The sequence below is a fragment of the Schistocerca americana genome, chromosome 1 (assembly GCF_021461395.2).
Source record: "Schistocerca americana isolate TAMUIC-IGC-003095 chromosome 1, iqSchAmer2.1, whole genome shotgun sequence".
Lineage (NCBI taxonomy): Eukaryota > Metazoa > Arthropoda > Insecta > Orthoptera > Acrididae > Schistocerca > Schistocerca americana.
Genome location: NC_060119.1, coordinates 428,858,195 through 428,877,194, shown reverse-complemented (window position 1 = coordinate 428,877,194; position 19,000 = coordinate 428,858,195). Strand labels below are relative to the sequence as shown.

General features: G+C 41.0%; 1 protein-coding gene across 4 annotated transcripts in view; it reads right to left on the bottom strand.

Annotated features, from left to right (window-relative positions):
* The window catches only part of LOC124602602 (steroid hormone receptor ERR1), a 385,569-nt gene that overhangs the window by 80,334 nt on the left and 286,235 nt on the right, over nt 1-19,000 (bottom strand). For 3 of the 4 annotated variants that reach the window (XM_047136335.1, XM_047136331.1, XM_047136334.1), the window contains exon 3: nt 10,983-11,030. The exons of the other annotated variant lie outside the window; for it this stretch is intronic. In XM_047136335.1, the coding sequence (XP_046992291.1) occupies nt 10,983-11,030 (48 nt within the window). The remainder of the gene's footprint in view (nt 1-10,982; nt 11,031-19,000) is intronic. 4 annotated transcript variants of the gene reach the window in all.

The following is a 19,000-nucleotide window of genomic DNA, read 5'->3' as shown; positions in this document are numbered from 1 at the left end:
GCTTTCCAAGTCTGTGTGCTTTCATTTTAGGAGTCAAAATCCGGGGTATCCATCATGCAAAGACCTTACAATAGCCAAGCAAAGCAATAATGTGACCAACACGTTCGTGTGGAATGCCTATTGTGCTTGCAATTTCTCTCTGAGTGATACGACGATCGTCCTGAATCAGTCTGTCAACATTTTGCTTGTGAAACTCGGTGGTTGCTGTCACAGGCCGTCCAACTCTTTGTCACGCAGGTTAGATGTTCCCGCCTCAACATCTTTAAACTTACTCGCCTAACGACGCACAGTATTCACATCAACACAGTCACCATAAACAGCTTTCATTCTCTTGTGAATCTCCTTTGGCGTGACACCTGCTGCCAAGAATTCAATGACTGCACGTTGCTTAAATAGCATTGACCGACGTCTGCGCAGGGTTACATACTTTACACTGTAACAACACAACCGTTCAATGCTAAGGCTTCCCGCCATCTGGAGCTGTAGAGAAGAGACTACGGAACAAGACAGTATCTGCCGCATACCAATGCTGCCAACTATTGAAGAGTTACGAAGGTGGAGGGAGGCATTACTTTTCAGTCGACCCTCATAGCAAGTCAGTAAAGAGGAAAATTCTATCAGATTTTAAGACTGGGGATTAGTGTTCTGATATAATTGCCTTGTGGCACCTCTCCTTGCTATGAATATTATCCTCGGGATGTATTTTCTTAGCAAGTCAATTGTAATATTATTGTAAGAGACAGTTTTCTGGAACATAATGATGGAGGTAACAGAAAAGTAGTTAAATTTAAAAAGGAATGGATAGAAGGTAAAGTAATGGCTGACCGAAAAAGAGAATGAGTATAGTAGGGAGACATGTTCTCTACAGCATATAAATGACACCCAACATTTATCCAAGGATCAAAGCCCACAGCTCAAGGAACTATTGAGTAAATATAAAGATGTGTTTTCAGATACGCTTGGGAAAGATTTTAAATATCGTTTAAAGGTAATGCCCCCCACATATTGATTAGTGTTAAATGTTTCACTATTGCTGTGACAGACAAGGACGCAGTAAGGGCCAGAATAAAATAAATAAGTAAATAAATAAATGCTGGATTGGAAGGTTAGGCAGGTGTGAGTATAGTAACCCAATTCTTACAAATAAAAAGAAAGATGCATCTGTGAGGATTGTGTTAGATGCAGGGAGACTAAACAAAGTAACTGTATAAGAGAGTGACCAACCAGAACATTAATGAACTTTTGCAGAATTTTAACAATATACACCTTATGTCTAGTGTAGGTTTATCTTCATGTTTCTGGCATGTGAGATTAGCTGATGGTTTTGGTCAGAACGGAAGAAAAATCTAGTGAAACTGATTAGGAAATCAAAAAATTATTTGAATTATATCCTGGGCCATTTGAAGTAACAGAGTGGCCACACACCTACAGACTGGTGTACCCAGTATCAAATAAAACTTTGGTCTGTGAAATATAACTGAGCTGAGCAGATATAATGAAAAGTGAATGAAGAGAATACAATGCACCCAAATGTATATAAAGTGTGTATTTACCATGTTCTTTAGTTGGAAGTATGGTGTATATATGTTTATAATATGATTTGCACAGCTGATATCAGTAGAATTGATGTTAGAAGTTTCATTTATATCAGGATTATAGGAATTTTACTACTCATAAGATATGCGTGGATGTATTGTATAAGTGAAAAATACAAGTGATTTGTTATTGATAAATGTGCAGACACAGGGAAATTTAAGTTTGTATTGTCAGGTGGATAAATGTTAGATATTATGGAAAGGCAACAGTGGCATGGGAAATAACTCATGGGGGTCAGTCTAGGCAGTTGGGGTGAGATTAGCAATGGGGTGTACAGTACTTTGATTGTTCTGTGTAGTGCTAGTAGGTAAATGTAATCTTCGATTTAGAATTATGGAAATCAATGGATTTGGGATTACGTTAATATACTTTGGTGGCTATTGGCGCAGAGGAGAAAGAAGGACTTTGTTTTGTGGGTATAATGGGTAACTCAAGGGATGCAAAGGTGTCTTTTCAAAATTTTAAAGTGTTGTATTATCAATTAATATTATAGGAATATGCAGCTGTTTTACTCCATAATTAATCATTTGTATTGTTGTCTTGATAAGTCTCACTTGAAATCTAAATGCAGTGGACACATGGTGAACTAGCGAAGGGTTTCTGTAGCCTGATCACTGGGTCATTATGGGTAAAAGATTTTGAGCACTCACTCATTGGAGCTTTTGTCTGAACATTTTGATAGGATATGGCTTGGCTGGCAATGGGTGGCACAGCACTGTTGGCGGTGCATTGATGAGTTTGCAAGGTGTACAATCTAACCGTGAAAGCCTTAGACACAAGAATCCAGTTGTACCAACTGGATGCAGGTAGGAGAGCAACTATGTGTGTATAAAGAAAAGTGGTAGTGTTAACATATTATAATCTTGCGTCTGCATTTATTTCATGTAAAATGATTCAGTTGGTAGACCAGTCAAAGACTGATTATCAAAATTTTTATACAATACTTAGGTTAGCTACATCATTTATATTTTAGTTAATGTGTGTATATGCTTGCTATTTATAATGTTCATGTTGATTGATTACCTGAGCTTAGGCACAGTTAAATGTCTGGAAAAATTGGTATTACATAACTTTATGTGGACGGTGAAGTATGGTGCTACTTCATATATTACTCAGCATGTGAGCGATATATGAAGCTGGAGTGTGTAACGTTACAGCAGCTGGTTTGACTGCCACACGACGGACTGAATCTGATAGGTTGGCTTTCGGCCGCCATAAATATATGCTTGGGTGGCCAACTGTCAAGATGGATAGCGACAGGCGAGCTGAGCGCAAGTGAAGACGAGCTCCAGCGGTCATGTTTTCTCAGGACGTGTTCCCCCCGGCATGGTTGTAGGATGAGCTGTGACTTGGAGTGCCATCATTAATATACTTTTAATGAAAATACGTAAACTTCGTTAGTGGTATGCTACAGAAAAACCAATTACAGTTTTCGAACGGGGGCAATGGGACAAACTCATTGAACATAAGTCCATGTCTGGAGCAGCAATAGTTAAAAAGTTATTAACATTATTACTGTTACCGTTTGTAATAAATTGTAACAGCTGAACCCATCATGAGAGCATGAGTGTCACACTTGTGATATGCCAGATGAAAAACATAATGGCTGCAATATAAGTAACAGGTTATTTTTCAGATTAAACAAATAAAAGAAAGTATTCAATTTAGTTTATTGTGTAAATACTGCAATAACTACACAAAATACTCCACAGAGACAAAAATGATCTTATTAGCATGAGTTTTTGCCTTTAATATTCCGGTGACTTTCATTAGGTATTTAATTGTAGTTCTGATTAATAAAGTAGGTCGAATTAGTGTTTTGACTCAGAGTCGGATGTGTCTGAGATGTGTTTAAAATTGTTGAAATCATGTTATAAGTGAGATTATTAACAGGTTGCGAACGACTGCAAAGACTCCTATGTATTTTATCGTAAGTATTTATATGAAATTATTGTGAAAATTAAGAATGGTGGTCAGGATCAAAGTATCTGCACTGAATCAACGATATATTAACTGTCATCTTGCGTCTGGAGTTTTGTTGAGGTAATTTCGTCTTGGTTTCGCCTGGAATCGATAAAGTTATGGGCAGTGTATTTGCTGTTAGTGTCATTTTTGCCTACCAGCACTTGTATGTTATTATGCTGCAGGGTACAAAAGTTGTGTATGCACAAAGCAGTTCCAGATTTTGCACAAGCGACGGGTACTGAACAGTTATTTGTATGTGGCCATCAATCACATACACTGTGCTTTTTAAAATAAAGGCTTATATCGGAGTTAAAATCAATGTTATTATCTGTCAGGGTTTCAACCATTAGATCAAACTTCAGTAAATCTTTATTATTCAGTAAAGTCTCACTGCTAATATAAGGTTTTGGTAGTAACATTATCATGTTATGTTGCTGGGCTAAAGAATGACAGTGAATGGCAAACTCCTATTGATGATAGAGAGCCACACTCAAAGTTAATGCCTTACTTTTCCCCTACTCTGGCGGAATTTATTACTGCATCTTAACTGTCTGTATCAAAAATGAATAGGTTTTTTGTAATCCGAACACAGTACAGAAGGTTATAATGCGAAGAGAAATTATAGTGTTGAAACGAGAGCTTGAGTCGATCGTAAAGGTACTCTAACGTTAGTGAAATATGCAGCATTATAAATTGGATACATAACGCTCAAATGATTACAGAACTGTGTACTGTCTATCAGTGTAGGAATTCAGTGTGTTGTGAAGCACCCACATACTGTAGTCAATCTCGAAAGGTGGCCTTGTATGATCCTAGTGAATATCCCTCCATGTCATTCGTATGCAGGCAGGTCCACAAAGCATCAAAAGTGATTGATGGACAATCTTAACGAACAAACTGCCGACCAACCACATTTTCGAAATATTGAACTGCATGCAGTGGTGTCCCAAACCATCATACATAGCTTGTTCTCTCTACATCTCAGGTCAGTGCAGACTGCAGTGATAATGGTATGAATTAACACGCATTCAGTCTCACTACAGAGCAAGCTGTTGTGGCGCTCACCTTAAATCACTTCATTTTGTCTCTCAGCATACTAGTGACAGGTTCCCGTACCAGCTGCAATCTGTGGAGGTTATGTTATTTTTAAAATTCACATGTGGAGGTTATATTTCTATAAAATGGATGCCAACAAGCATTGGCGACCTGGAGGTGACTGCATCAAACCATTGATGCAGGTAGGTCCGCACCTGTGGCTGTGCTCCAGTGTAGAATCAACAATGTCAGTTCGACCATGCAGACAAGATTTCTGGTTGTAGTCTTACTGGGTGGGTCAGTATCCGCTCAATGGCGCGTACAGTATTCATTTACCAACTGGTTTCACAGACACATCACTGTCATTACAGTATACTCTGTAGGAGGGAGGCGACAAACACCAATTAGTCTGATCTATTCAACTTGCTACACGTATAAGCCTTTTTTCTACAATATTAATCACTTATTGCCAATACTCTGTCATAAACGTACGCTGAGTTTGGATTCAGTTGGGCCATCCTTTCTAAGTGTTTCATTTTTCATAACTGTTACTGTTTACGCTTTTATTTTCACCATAATCATACGTTAACACAACTAAGACATTTTACGTGGACAGATAAAATCTTTAGTAATTTGTATGTGGCTGATTTCAACTGTTCCCAAAATTTTGAGCAACAAGCCTTCGACTTTCGCCATTGGAGGGAAGTGAATGCAATTTTCTCCATATGCTTCAACGTTTGAGATTATCCATCAAATTATTTTTCATGCTGTCTCAATTTTCAAATTTGTAGTCGATATTTTGACACTTCTGCAGCTGTCATTTAAAATGTTGTACAGCAGCAGTCGCCATGCTTATGAAGCTTGTAAGCTAATGGCTCTTTTTAAATCCTACTGTCAGCTACCAAAAGAAACAAGCATAGAAATAAGAACTTTTGTAAAATATCTTTAATTTGTTTATTGCCTACAAACTTACATTTCTAATAAGTATGAAATAAATTTTAATCAAACCGTATATAAGAAAAAGAAATTGAATTTACATAAGAAAGAAATTGAAGTGTAATTAGTAATGAATTATTAACTTTAATGAGAAGGATGGCACTCTTTTTTGTTAAGTCATTTTAATGTTGGGAGGGTGGGTTGTAAAAGTTTTCATCAGACAGTGTAGTGCGGAAACACTTTCAGTTATTTATTCCATAAGAACCAAACATTGTACAGATATCATAAATATGTCATTTTGAAGAGAAACCCTGATAGTTTTTTTTTTCCTTCATGTATACCGCTACAGCGTAGTTTGGTAATTTGCCGATAGTCAGCGCTAGTCGCAAACATGGCGAGTTCAGGTGCAGAGCGAGCTTTCTGTGTGTTAGACTTCATCAAATGGCCTTCCCTATCACCAGATCGCACTCTGTGTGACTTTTTTCTATGGGGACACATTAACGATCTGGTGTATGTACAGCCTCTACAACGTGGTGAAGCAGAGCTCCGGGAGAAAATACGGGAAGCGACTGTCGCAGTCGACGATACCATGCTGGGACGGGTATGGCAAGAATTCAATTACCGTGTTGACGTCTGCCGGCTTACTCATGGTTCGCATATCGAATGTTTGTAAAAAAACTTTCAGAATTTCTCTTCAAAATGCGATATGTATGACAACTGTACAGTGTTGAGTTCTTATAATTGAAAGTGTTCCCGGACTTCGGACTTTATGTACACTATAAGAAACCTCACACAGATATGTTTAGCTGAACATTGCCTTCACATCGAAAATAGCCTGGGCCAAAACTGGGTACTTCTCTTTAGGGGCACAGTAGTTTCTTCTTGAAAATCAAAGTGCTCCATGACACAAGTAGAGTATTCTTCAGCATCAGTCCCTATAAAAGTCGATATGACAAACTGTGCCACCATTCAAAGACTTTTGAAATCTTGGAAGCGTTTGTTGAATTGACTTCTCAAATATGGAAGAATTTTGACGCGATTGTTCGTTGGTGTAAGGCGTCGAAGAGCCTTGCTTGTGAAGGGCTTGTTTCAAACAGGCGAAGTGTTTGTATTCGCCGTGGATGATACTTTTTTCCTCGCACAGGTATAAGTTGTTGAGATTGAAACAATGTCCGAATGTGTTCCACCAGTATCTTTATCCTTACCTTGGAACTGCAAGTTAAGGATTCTGATCTTTTCAGTGGTCTCTGCGAGGAAAGCAAAATTCTGCAGCGAAACGGGATCTTCTTCAAAAAGGAAGCTTAAGGAATCTGCAGCTTCTAAGATGCAGTTTTGATTAATTCACCGTCTTCGTACGGTTTCTTATTCCGTCCAGTAATTTTTGAAACACAGAATGACTCCTAAATTCTGCTTTATATTTGTCTAATGGTTTTAAAAAAAGTTGATTTTTGAGCATTAAATATGGATTTTAGTCGTCTTACCTTTTCTTTCCTTAGAGCCGGTTTCGACATTCCCTTTCTTCCCAACTAACACAACTGCAAGTGTTTTTTTTTTTTTTTGCTTGAACATACTATCAGAATAACTGTAGCTTAGCATCAATGCATAAATCAAACTATCCACGTTAGCTAATACCTGACACATACACGGAAAACGTTGCGTGCACAGACTTATGCGCTATATAATCATCTGTAAGGCTGAGAATATAGTATTGTTAACTGACAGTGACATTTGGCTGGGAGAAATAAACAGTTGTCGTGAGCTTGGTTAGAGCTCACCCGTCAGTGGAACATTTCGGGTTAGCCAATCTGAGCGTTACCACGATCTACAGACAACGTCCCTGCGAGCTACTGTAGTCTGATTAAAGTCACTTAATAGTTGACACTTCATGGGTTGGGGCTGGTTTCCTTTGATCAGAGCGCTCAGTGTCACCCCCGAACCGTTTGCTGTTGCCAAACTGCCAGAACAGTTGGTCGGTTCGCTTCCAATTACTTGGACGGCATTCTTTCTTGGTGTGTTTGGATCCTTAATCATGGGTCTGGCACTTTTATTTCATACATAATAATCACACCACAAGCAACAAACATACATACAACAACACTAATGAAATGCACATGTTTCATACACAGCACTAACTAAACACCGCTGGATACTTTCGCACAAGACGTGATATTCAGCATCATTTATGCAGTTAGCATAATCAGAGACATCGGCTTACGTTCGATAAACTTCGCATGACAATGTATCAGGCTGGAATTCATCATTGCGACTGGGTGACTACAGTCACAAATATAACATTGTGGTTCAGTGTTGTACGTTAATGTAATGATTAGCATAGTAACTTACCATTTCGAAGGTTGTAGGCTCGAACCTCGTCAGATTTAGGGATTTTTTTTATTGGTAAACCTATTCAAAAGAGTTTGATTATCATTCTTATTCATCTAATCGGTTTAAATGTAATTTTTTACTTTGACACTTCATTTTCATCAACGTATTGACTTTTATTTGCTCTTATTTTTCTACCTACCATTCTTTTTTCGTCTGGCATCTGCCTGTGTCATCTATAATCTGCAACCAAATGCCAACCAGGACAGCTTATAAGTAGGTAACGCGGCAACTTGTGTAGCCAGTGAGAGGGTAGTTTCAGGTAACCAATGACAGCGACAAATTACAATTTGCTTTTAGCGGGCTGAAACTGAACTTTTTCTGATATAATTAAATTTTCCTGAAGCTGTTTGAGTTCATCTTTATCTGTGATCATGATGGAAGCTGAAGATATGAAATTTGTGCCTTGCCTACGACTTGAACCCAAGTCTCCCTGCTTGCTAGGCAGGTATGCTAGCCATTACACTTGCACAGCATTGTAGCTAACGTAGCTGCACGTACTACCATAGTTCAATGCCCTCCCTAATAGTATCACACACCTGAGGCAAAGGCAGGATTTCCCCATTACGTCCAACACTGGGGTGCTATTCCAATACCGGAGAGCCTCATCAACAGTGACAATCTAAGAAGGGGAAAATAAGCTGAAGATGTGAATTGCACTTTTTATTAGGGATGGAATTGTAGTAGGCAGTGCGTGTAGCTATGTTTACTGTGTGCTGTGCTGGTGTAACGACGAGCATAACTGCCTAATAAGCAAGGAGACTTGGATTCAAATCTCGGCCATGACACAATTTTAATTCATTTCTTCAGCTTCCATCACGAACTTTTTCTGACTTGAGTTTGTTCGTAGAGGTTAGCCTTAAACGCCGTGAACAAAACGGCCATGAGTTTAGTTCTGCCGCAGATATATCTTTCTCAGATGTATTACATATCACCAATTTGTGGTTAGCTTGAGACATGGGCTTCAAAACTCAGAACACATCATCTGCCGCAGTTCAGTTATTGGTCACTTAAAATCATCTGTTAACAGAGGATGTTGCAATTCAGACTACGTTGTGGCATCCAACATTGCTCCACTTTACACTTGAACAACATTTGTGAAGTGACTTGCCATGTTTGTGTGTTATATAAAAGACGTCAACTATCAGTTAACTTTAAATAGACTATAGTAGATTGCGATTGGTTCAGTTGAAAAGCGTGGTCGTTATTTTTGTAACATGTAACCATACACGCAATAAATCACGTCTTGGTGCAATAGCTGGTCTTCAACCCATCTTCATACAAATGCCACGGAAAATAAATAAAAGCTGGATGTATTTGCAGGTAACTATTGTGGGGAAGTGAACTTTTCCCATGTTCTTTCAACTGACTCTAACCCAACGCTTACCATACACATTTCATTGTTAGCAAAAATATTTCTCACAAGGGAACCTTCCCACCGCACCCCGCTCAGATTTAGTTATAAGTTGGCACAGTGGATAGGCCTTGAAAACCTGAACACAGATCAATCGAGAAAACAGGAAGAAGTTTTATGGAACTATGAAAAAATAAGCAAAATATACAAACTGAGTAGTCCATTCGCAACATAGGCAACATCAAGGATAGTGTGAGCTCAGGAGCTCCGTGGTCCCGTGGTTAGCGTGAGCAGTCGCCGAACGAGAGATCCTTGGTTCAAGTCTTCCTTCCAGTGAAAAGTTTACATTGTTTATTTTCGCAAAGTTATGATCTGTCCGTTCGTTAACTGATGTGTCTGTTCACTGTAATAAGTTTAGTGTCTGTGTTTTGCGACCGCACCGAAAAACGGTGCGATTAGTAGACGAAAGGACGTGCCCATCTCCAATGGGAACCGAAAACATTTGATCGCAAGGTCATAGGTCAACCGATTCCTCCACAGGAAAACAGGTCTGATATATTCTATACGACACTGGTGACGGCATGTGCGTCACATGACAGGACGCACGTGACTCCTACAACGGTTCGAATGCTACGACACGGTCGTTGCTATTTCAAGTTCACTCAGATGTCTTAACGAAGTCGTTAGCACACTTGGCGAATGGGTAAAAAGATTCTTCTACCTTGCCCGATTTAGGTTTTCTTGTGGATGTGATAATCACTCCCAAAAAAGTGATGAAAACATAAGAGTTTGTCACATAAACTGCAACAAATGAATGCAACAGTTTCACAGTCGCACAGTTTTCCCTGTGCTCTGTCAAAACATATGTTGTTAACGTTTTCAAATTTTTCTATGTGTAGACCGTCAAATCCTGCATATGTCCAAGCAAATCTGAACATGTCCTGGAATTTTGGAGAGCGAAGTTGATTATGTGTGAGTGCCTGAACTTTGATAATTGTCTGAAAATAAAAAAATTAAACTTTCCACTCGAGGAAAGACTTGAACCAAGGACCTCTTCTTCCACAGCGGCTCACGCTAACCACGGGACCACGGCAATCCTGAGCTCACACTATCCTTGATGTTGCCTATGTTGCGCATGGACTACTCAGTTTGTATATTTTGCTTATTTTTTTCATAGTTCTACACAACTTCTTTCTGCTTTCTCGATTGATCTGTGTTCAGTTTTTCAAGGCCTATCCACTGCGCCAACTTATAACTAAATCTGACGGGGGTGTGATGGAGAGGTTCCCTTGTCAGTGCTCTTCCCAGAAGCTACAGAGAACTTGCTGAACTTACCTGTCCTTAATGCTGCGATCAACTTTCACGCTTCAGTGAAGTTCATTGTCGTACTTTTTAAATACAAAAGAAGCGTGCTGTAGTCTTCGAAATTAAAATTTTCACGAATTAACGAAATTAAAATTTCCACGAATTAAACGTAAAACTTAGAAGTTTATGTTAGGATGCAACTTAAGTAGTACGGAAATGGAGATGCAGCAAAATTGCTTACAATGATATGATTTTAGTTACTCCTCTCTCTAGAAACATTCAACGAACATTGGTATTTGGTATTGTTGGTATTTTTACAACGATTTTCACGGCTTCATCTTTGAGGTGAGAGATGGTCACTTTTTTGTAAAGCTGTATGCATGCTGTCCTGGATTTTGAATATTATTACCTTTACGCAGGCAGGCATATCGTTCCTTGCCACTGGTTCATCAGCAAGCTACGGAAGAGAAAAGAAAAACTTGTAACCGCATTCTTTCTCATTTCACGATGATGCTGCAACAGAAGTATGTATCACATACATTTAACATTATTGTTCTCCATTGTAATTAAGACAAGAGAACGAGAAAAACGCTCTCCACGATAAGATAGAATAATAAAGACAGCTGTTCATAACAAATGGAGCACCATGAAGGAAGCACACGACTAGTACGACTCTTCCAGGTCCTTCAAAGGAAGGTGTCGAACGCAAATATATACGAAGGTTGGAACTTTAATAGCGGCAACTAATTATTTACAGCTCGTACAAAATAGATACGTGTTTAAATGTGCACTGTACGTGATTGAGCATTGTCCTGCAAAAAAATGGTTCAAATGGCTCTGAGCACTATGGGACTTAACATCTGAGGTCATCAGTCCCCTAGAACTTAGAACTACTTAAACCTAACTAACCTAAGGACATCACACACACCCATGCCCGAGGCAGGATTCGAACCTGCGACCGTAGCAGTCGCGCGGTTCCGGACTACAGCGCCTAGAACCGCATGGCCAACGCGGCCGGCAACCATTGTCCTGCAAAATGATGGTCAGGTCCTGCAGAATGTGTCATCACTTCTGTCTCTAAGCTGGTCGTAGGTTGTGTTCCAAAAATGAACACCATAGAGACAGAAGTGATGACACTTTCTGCAGGACCTGACAATCATTTTGCAGGACAATGCTCAAGCACGTACAGCGCAAGCTGTTACAGATTTGTTTGCCTGATGGGGCTGCCAAGTGCTATACCACCTACTGCAAACCCCTGAATTAAGCCCTCGTGAGTTCAACTCGATTTCTAAACTGAAGGAAACAGTTCACGGCATTGGCTTCAGAACTACTACATATTCGTTGGGCAATAGACCGCGCCGCTGGAACTGTCAACACAACTGGCATTGCTAAGAGTATCCTACGACTTCCACATCGCTGGCAACGGGTTGTGCACAACGCTGGTGACTACTTTGAAGGGCAGTAAAACTTTGAAACACGTATCTATTTTGTACGAGGTGTAAATAAATAGTTGCCAAAATTAAAGATCCAACCCTCGTATAAATACGTATCAGTAGTGAATCTGGGAGTTAAGCCGGAATCACACAGGCAACAAAAGTGGCTCCACAGCTAGTGGTACACTGCAATTGCATGTGTGAACTTTGTTTTCTTAAGAGACACAACTTGTGTCATGCTACAAAAAGTTCAACTTGGTTGTACTGTGTTACGCTACTTTCCTTGCTCCACTGCTCCTTGGTGGCAGTATTTCAAAACATGAACATTCTGTCGCAATTAATCGTGAAGTAATTGCTGCTGTAGAGGCCTACTCCATTCGATTTCGGTGCGTTTTCGCTTTATTACCGAAAAAGTCAAAACAGTTGTCGGCACGTGCACTTTCGCAGCTTCTGGAAATCAAAAAACAACTACTTATGCTTAATTTTTTGTTGCAGTGTGTGTGTGTGAGGGGGTGGGGGGCGATAATTTTCAGATCAATGCACCGCGCGGTCTTAGGCACCTCCCCACAGTTCGCGCAGCTTTCCCTGTCGGCTTTGAGTCCTCCCTCGCGCGCGCGCGTTTGTGTGTGTGTGTGTGTGTGTGTGTGTGTGTGTGTGTGTGTGTGTGTGTGGCGTAAGTTAGTTAAGTTAGATTAGGTAGTGTGTAATCCTAGGGACGATGACTTCAGCAGTTTGGTCTCATAGGAATTTACCACCTCCAGATCAATGATGTAGCCCAAAATGTTGAAAGATTTTTGGATGAATAAATAGATAAAATTAATATGTAACAGAAACTTCGCGACTTTTGAAACCAAGCAGTCTGCATTCTGGACTATATGCCTAGATCAACGAATACAATAAGATTCTAAAATCTTGGAAGAGTGACGTGTCTGCAGGCGATATTTACATGCCACTGTTGGTTAGCTTACCATAGCATCCAGCATTTTCGTCTTCGTATGTTATTTCTTTTGCATATGTTTGTAGGATTGCCACAGGTTCTGAAAGCCTCAGTAGATGAAATGGTTGGTTTACTGAGATGTCACGCATCGTCATTGGTTGGGTGCAAGCTGAGCACGTGCGCCGCTTCCCTCCTCCCTCATAACTAGTGCTTCTGCCCTCCTTCCAACCACTCTCCTCAGTTTGCAGTCGTTGGTGCCACCATTTGTCGCTGCTAGCATGGCAGCTGCAGATGAGAGGCGAGGAGGCGTGGGGAGTGATTCGTTTGGATCGGATTCTCGGATACTGTAGAAAAGTGCCTGCTCAGCGATCATGCCCGCATCTCGTGATCGTGCGGTAGCGTTCTCGCTTCCCACGCCCGGGTTCCCGGGTTCGATTCCCGGCGGGGTCAGGGATTTTCTCTGCCTCGTGATGGCTGGGTGTTGTGTGCTGTCCTTAAGTTAGTTAGGTTTAAGTAGTTCTAAGTTCTAGGGGACTTATGACCACAGCAGTTGAGTCCCATAGTGCTAAGAGCCATTTGAACCATTCAGCGATCATCTTTACGGTGTGTTACTACCTATCCTCATTATTATTGATTGTCACAGTATTTGCACAAGATGTCTGCTGCATGGATTGATCATCGCAGTCCCGTTTATCAACATGCTGTCTGTGACTCCTGAATAGGTGGCCACATTAGTGGATTTGGGGTCTGTTTGTGTGTGGCATAATGCAACGGATTTTCGTGGTTTATCCATGGACCCAGGACTGTAGTGCTCCTCGGCAGGCCAGACGCCATTGGCGATGGATTTCAGAAATTGCTTGTCTCATCGCAGATACGTTGTAAGGTGTGGCGTTTTATAGACATTTTATTTACTCTAGTACATTTTGGCACTTTAAAGTAGTTTATACACTCCTGGAAATGGAAAAAAGAACACATTGACACCGGTGTGTCAGACCCACCATACTTGCTCCGGACACTGCGAGAGGGCTGTACAAGCAATGATCACACGCACGGCACAGCGGACACACCAGGAACCGCGGTGTTGGCCGTCGAATGGCGCTAGCTGCGCAGCATTTGTGCGCCGCCGCCGTCAGTGTCAGCCAGTTTGCCGTGGCATACGGAGCTCCATCGCAGTCTTTAACACTGGTAGCATGCCGCGACAGCGTGGACGTGAACCGTATGTGCAGTTGACGGACTTTGAGCGAGAGCGTATAGTGGGCATGCGGGAGGCCGGGTGGACGTACCGCCGAATTGCTCAACACGTGGGGCGTGAGGTCTCCACAGTACATCGATGTTGTCGCCAGTGGTCGGCGGAAGGTGCACGTGCCCGTCGACCTGGGACCGGACCGCAGCGACGCACGGATGCACGCCAAGACCGTAGGATCCTACGCAGTGCCGTAGGGGACCGCACCGCCACTTCCCAGCAAATTAGGGACACTGTTGCTCCTGGGGTATCGGCGAGGACCATTCGCAACCGTCTCCATGAAGCTGGGCTACGGTCCCGCACACCGTTAGGCCGTCTTCCGCTCACGCCCCAACATCGTGCAGCCCGCCTCCAGTGGTGTCGCGACAGGCGTGAATGGAGGGACGAATGGAGATGTGTCGTCTTCAGCGATGAGAGTCGCTTCTGCCTTGGTGCCAATGATGGTCGTATGCGTGTTTGGTGCCGTGCAGGTGAGCGCCACAATCAGGACTGCATACGACCGAGGCACACAGGGCCAACACCCGGCATCATGGTGTGGGGAGCGATCTCCTACACTGGCCGTACACCACTGGTGATCGTCGAGGGGACACTGAATAGTGCACGTTACGTCCAAACCGTCATCGAACCCATCGTTCTACCATTCCTAGACCGGCAAGGGAACTTGCTGTTCCAACAGGACAATGCACGTCCGCATGTATCCCGTGCCACCCAACGTGCTCTAGAAGGTGTAAGTCAACTACCCTGGCCAGCAAGTTCTCCGGATCTGTTCCGCATTGAGCATGTTTGGGACTGGATGAAGCGTCGTCTCACGCGGTCTGCACGTCCAGCACGAACGCTGGTCCAACTGAGGCGCCAGGTGGAAATGGCATGGCAAGCCGTTCCACAGGACTACATCCAGCATCTCTACGATCGTCCCCACGGGAGAATAGCAGCCTGCATTGCTGCGAAAGGTGGATATACACTGTACTAGTGCCGACATTGTGCATGCTCTGTTGCCTGTGTCTATGTGCCTGTGGTTCTGTCAGTGTGATCATGTGATGTATCTGACCCCAGGAATGTGTCAATAAAGTTTCCCCTTCCTGGGACAATGAATTCACGGTGTTCTTATTTCAATTTCCAGGAGTGTATATTAGAAAGCATGGACGATAAGAAGAAGAAAATTGTGGCAGTCGCTGGCGATTTGTACGCTATGTGCTCATATTTCTCGAAAGAGAAGTCACATAATACCTCTAAAATAATAGATGTAACACAGTGGGTAATAACTGACAGCAATGAACATAGCAGAACCAATATTTTATTGGTGGTCACCTATGTTATTGGTTTACGCAACTCTCCCCTGCCTTACACTCTTCTTTCAAGAGGCCTAATTTTTCTGAGGTTATTTCTGAACTCAGTGAAGATATTTTAAATCTGCCTTGCGACTCCAACAAAATGCGTATTTTTGTCATCAAATGTCTCGTTTTATTGAAATAAAATAACATCAGTGGCCTTAGTGAAGCACGTATACCATTTGGCTTGCTTTCTCCATCTAAAAACAGTTAATTACAAAAGATGTTGATGTTAGTGTCTAAGATTTTTGCTCACTGTAGGAAATGCTTGCAACTTTCATTTAGACTTTTCCTCGTTTGGCACTATTGTTTCTTGTACGGTAGCTGCAAAGATGAATTATCAACTTACGTCTTTGCTTACCCTTGAGATTTCAAAATCTGTCAGGGGAAAATGCTAAAACTTGTCTGAAAATCAGGGAATTTCACTGGGGATACTTGTGGCAACCCTGGTTTGTGGCCCCCGATTTATCCCTGAGCGAAAGCTGTCTTCGGATTTAACATTAAGGTTTCTTGTTCCTTGTGTTTACCTCTTGTCACAGCTCTAATGCCATGATCGTTGCTATAATATAAATACCCGCCCATATGATTTCAGTTGACGCCGTGTTGAAAGCTGTGCAACTACGTAGAGTTTGCGGCGTGCTCTATGAACTTACAGAAAGCCACATTAGTTGCGTGTGCGAACCCAGCTTTATGCAGTGTATTGCGAAGGAGACCATGCACAATAAGTAAAAGGTAAGCGCAGAAAATTTTTGTGGACAAAGTACTGGATTTTTTGCAGAGATCTGGTACACTGAATTGAGTTTAGGCGTAATGGAATTATGAAAGGAAAATTAGGGTTTAACCAATGATTTTACGCCGTAGCCAAAGATAAAAATTACAGGTGACATTACTACGTCTCATCAATAAAAAAAAAGGACGTGATATGAAGGGTGCTTCACAAAGATTCGTCTGATTTCACAAAAATATATCTTCTACAGGACTAAATATAAAAACTTGAGGTACATTTTAACTTGTACATGGAAAGAGGGGTAACTTTTAATTTCTGTATCGAAACTAAAAGTTTACCTTTGCGCCAGTTATAAGCTGCTGGTTCATGTGGTTGCCGATGGGGGTCTGATGCAGCTAACTACTAGTTAGGTCGCCGATTCGTTCCTTACCGACGCATACATCGAGTCGACGTGGTAATCAACACATCAACAACGAGCGTCCGTTTGAAAAGATGCAATTCATATACAATAGTGCTTGCGTGATTTTCGTGGAGAAAGTGCGCAGTTACCACTGCGCAAGACAAGATACCCACGACACCAGACCGAAGATCCCTCAAACGACATTAGTTGCTATGAAATTGATGCATCCTCCCTGACTGCTTTACCTCACGTCAATACCGAATGAATGATGAACGTTATAATGTTGGCGCCATTGAGTATCATGAATCAACCTACCCAGTATTGTGGATGCCCTCAATAATCAACATAACTGATTTGTAGAACTTTAATTCATGCCGCTCTACGATAGATGCCGTTGACTTTCCTTGCGTGCCTATGCAAGAGAAACGTCTCCCGCCTAATAGGCCTGATATTTCGCCTGTTGGCGATTCTCTCGTGAAATTCGTCTATTACTTAGTACAGCGGAATTTTTGGACTTCAGTAGTACCTATATGGAATGACCTTCCTCAGTGTTATTCAACAAGTGTGTAATCTGATGTCACAATGTATAGGAACTTTCATTGCAGTGCTTGGCAGCATCACTAAACAGTAGATCTGAATATATATTGCATTATTAGGTTGTTAATTTAAATTTTTTTAAAGTCACTAACACATTCATGTACTAAGTTTCATTCAGGAAATACTTTGTTTTGGAAAAAAAACATGAAGTCACCTCTGCAGGTGTGTCAACAGTATAAGTTTTCTGGATTTGGAGTGCCTAGAAAGTGATGGGAAACATTATTCATCGAAAACTAATGGTGGTATAAAATGAGTTAATAACTTTGTTCAATAATAGGAGTGAGTCACAGTACAGTAAGAACTAAACTGACACAGGACATATTTAGTGTCCACTAAAATTGAACAAAAAACGAAAACGCTTGAATAGTGCTCACATGATACCAGAAATAGGATTAAAAAGGATAACAAGTTCGAGAAATACAAAAAAATGTGATAAAGGATAATTAATTTCGCACTTTTCGTATGCAGTGCTGAAACAAGTGATATATATTAAATTCATGCTCTGAGACCTAGGGCAACACTGAAAATTTCACTCACAAAATATTTTACAAAATATAGACTAGTATGGGCTTTGTCGAATTATTCCCTTTGTCATATTCTTCAGAACCACCACTGTCTTCTACAGATAAGTCTCAATAGATTCAAAATGCTTGTCACACAGCTCCAATTTCAACCCAAACGAAAGTAAATTAAATAAATTTAGCATTCTTGGTACCAGTTCGGGATCAATGGGGGCATTATTTTCCTTATGTAAACAAACTGGCTACTTGGCCTAGCATCCACATATAAACAGACCGGTGTAATTTATGGACCAAATGCAAACAAACTGCTCACTTGCAATTTTAGTTACCGTAATTTAAGACCCAGAATAGTCATCACCCTCCCAAGTTATATTTATTCAAGTGTAAACTTAATTATCAAAAATTATGATCCAAAATGGCAGCATTCCCTCCCTGCTCATGTAGTGCATATCTACTGGTGTACTACCACCAGCCACACAACCAACACACTTTGGAATGTCAGCATCATGAGGTGGACTTAACATTCATGCTATGTACGTCGGTCAGTCAACAGCAGCAGCAAATTCAGGTGATATTTACGATTTTTTAAACACAGTTTACAGCATAGTATTCTGTCTAAAGGCATTTCTGCAACCACATCAACATATGACTATATCCCTCCATTGATATTTACAGTTTTGGGACGATTTGTCGCAATTTACCGATTTTCTCACAGACTTTCAAATACCGAAGCTTCCAACCTAAGACACAGTTATGTTCTAATTTTCTGCAGCGTTGTGCATCCCTTTTTGTGCTAAAGACAACCATAATGTGGAGTAATGAATGTCATTTTTCCTTCTGGTATTGTTATTATGTACATCACTGTTCCTTTTGAACTGCAATGGACTATTTACAACAAATTTTATGAGGGAATAAATACATTGTACAGCAATATTCGGAATGCCCAGCTGCTTAAAAAGATGTCTACAGGACGACCATGGGTGAGCACCAGATATTCTTACAGCATGCTTTCGAGCAATGACGACTTTCTTTCTTAAAGATGAGTTACACAACACAATTATTCCATATTACTGAATGAAAATAAGCGAAATAGATTAACTTACTGATTTGTCTCTTCCCAACATTTGCAAGTGCACATGTGGCTGAACCAAGTTGTTGTAGGAGTTATAAAATATGCTTTTTCCTGTTCAAATTCTCATCAATATGGGACCTAAGAATTTTCAAGTTTCCAACCCATTTAT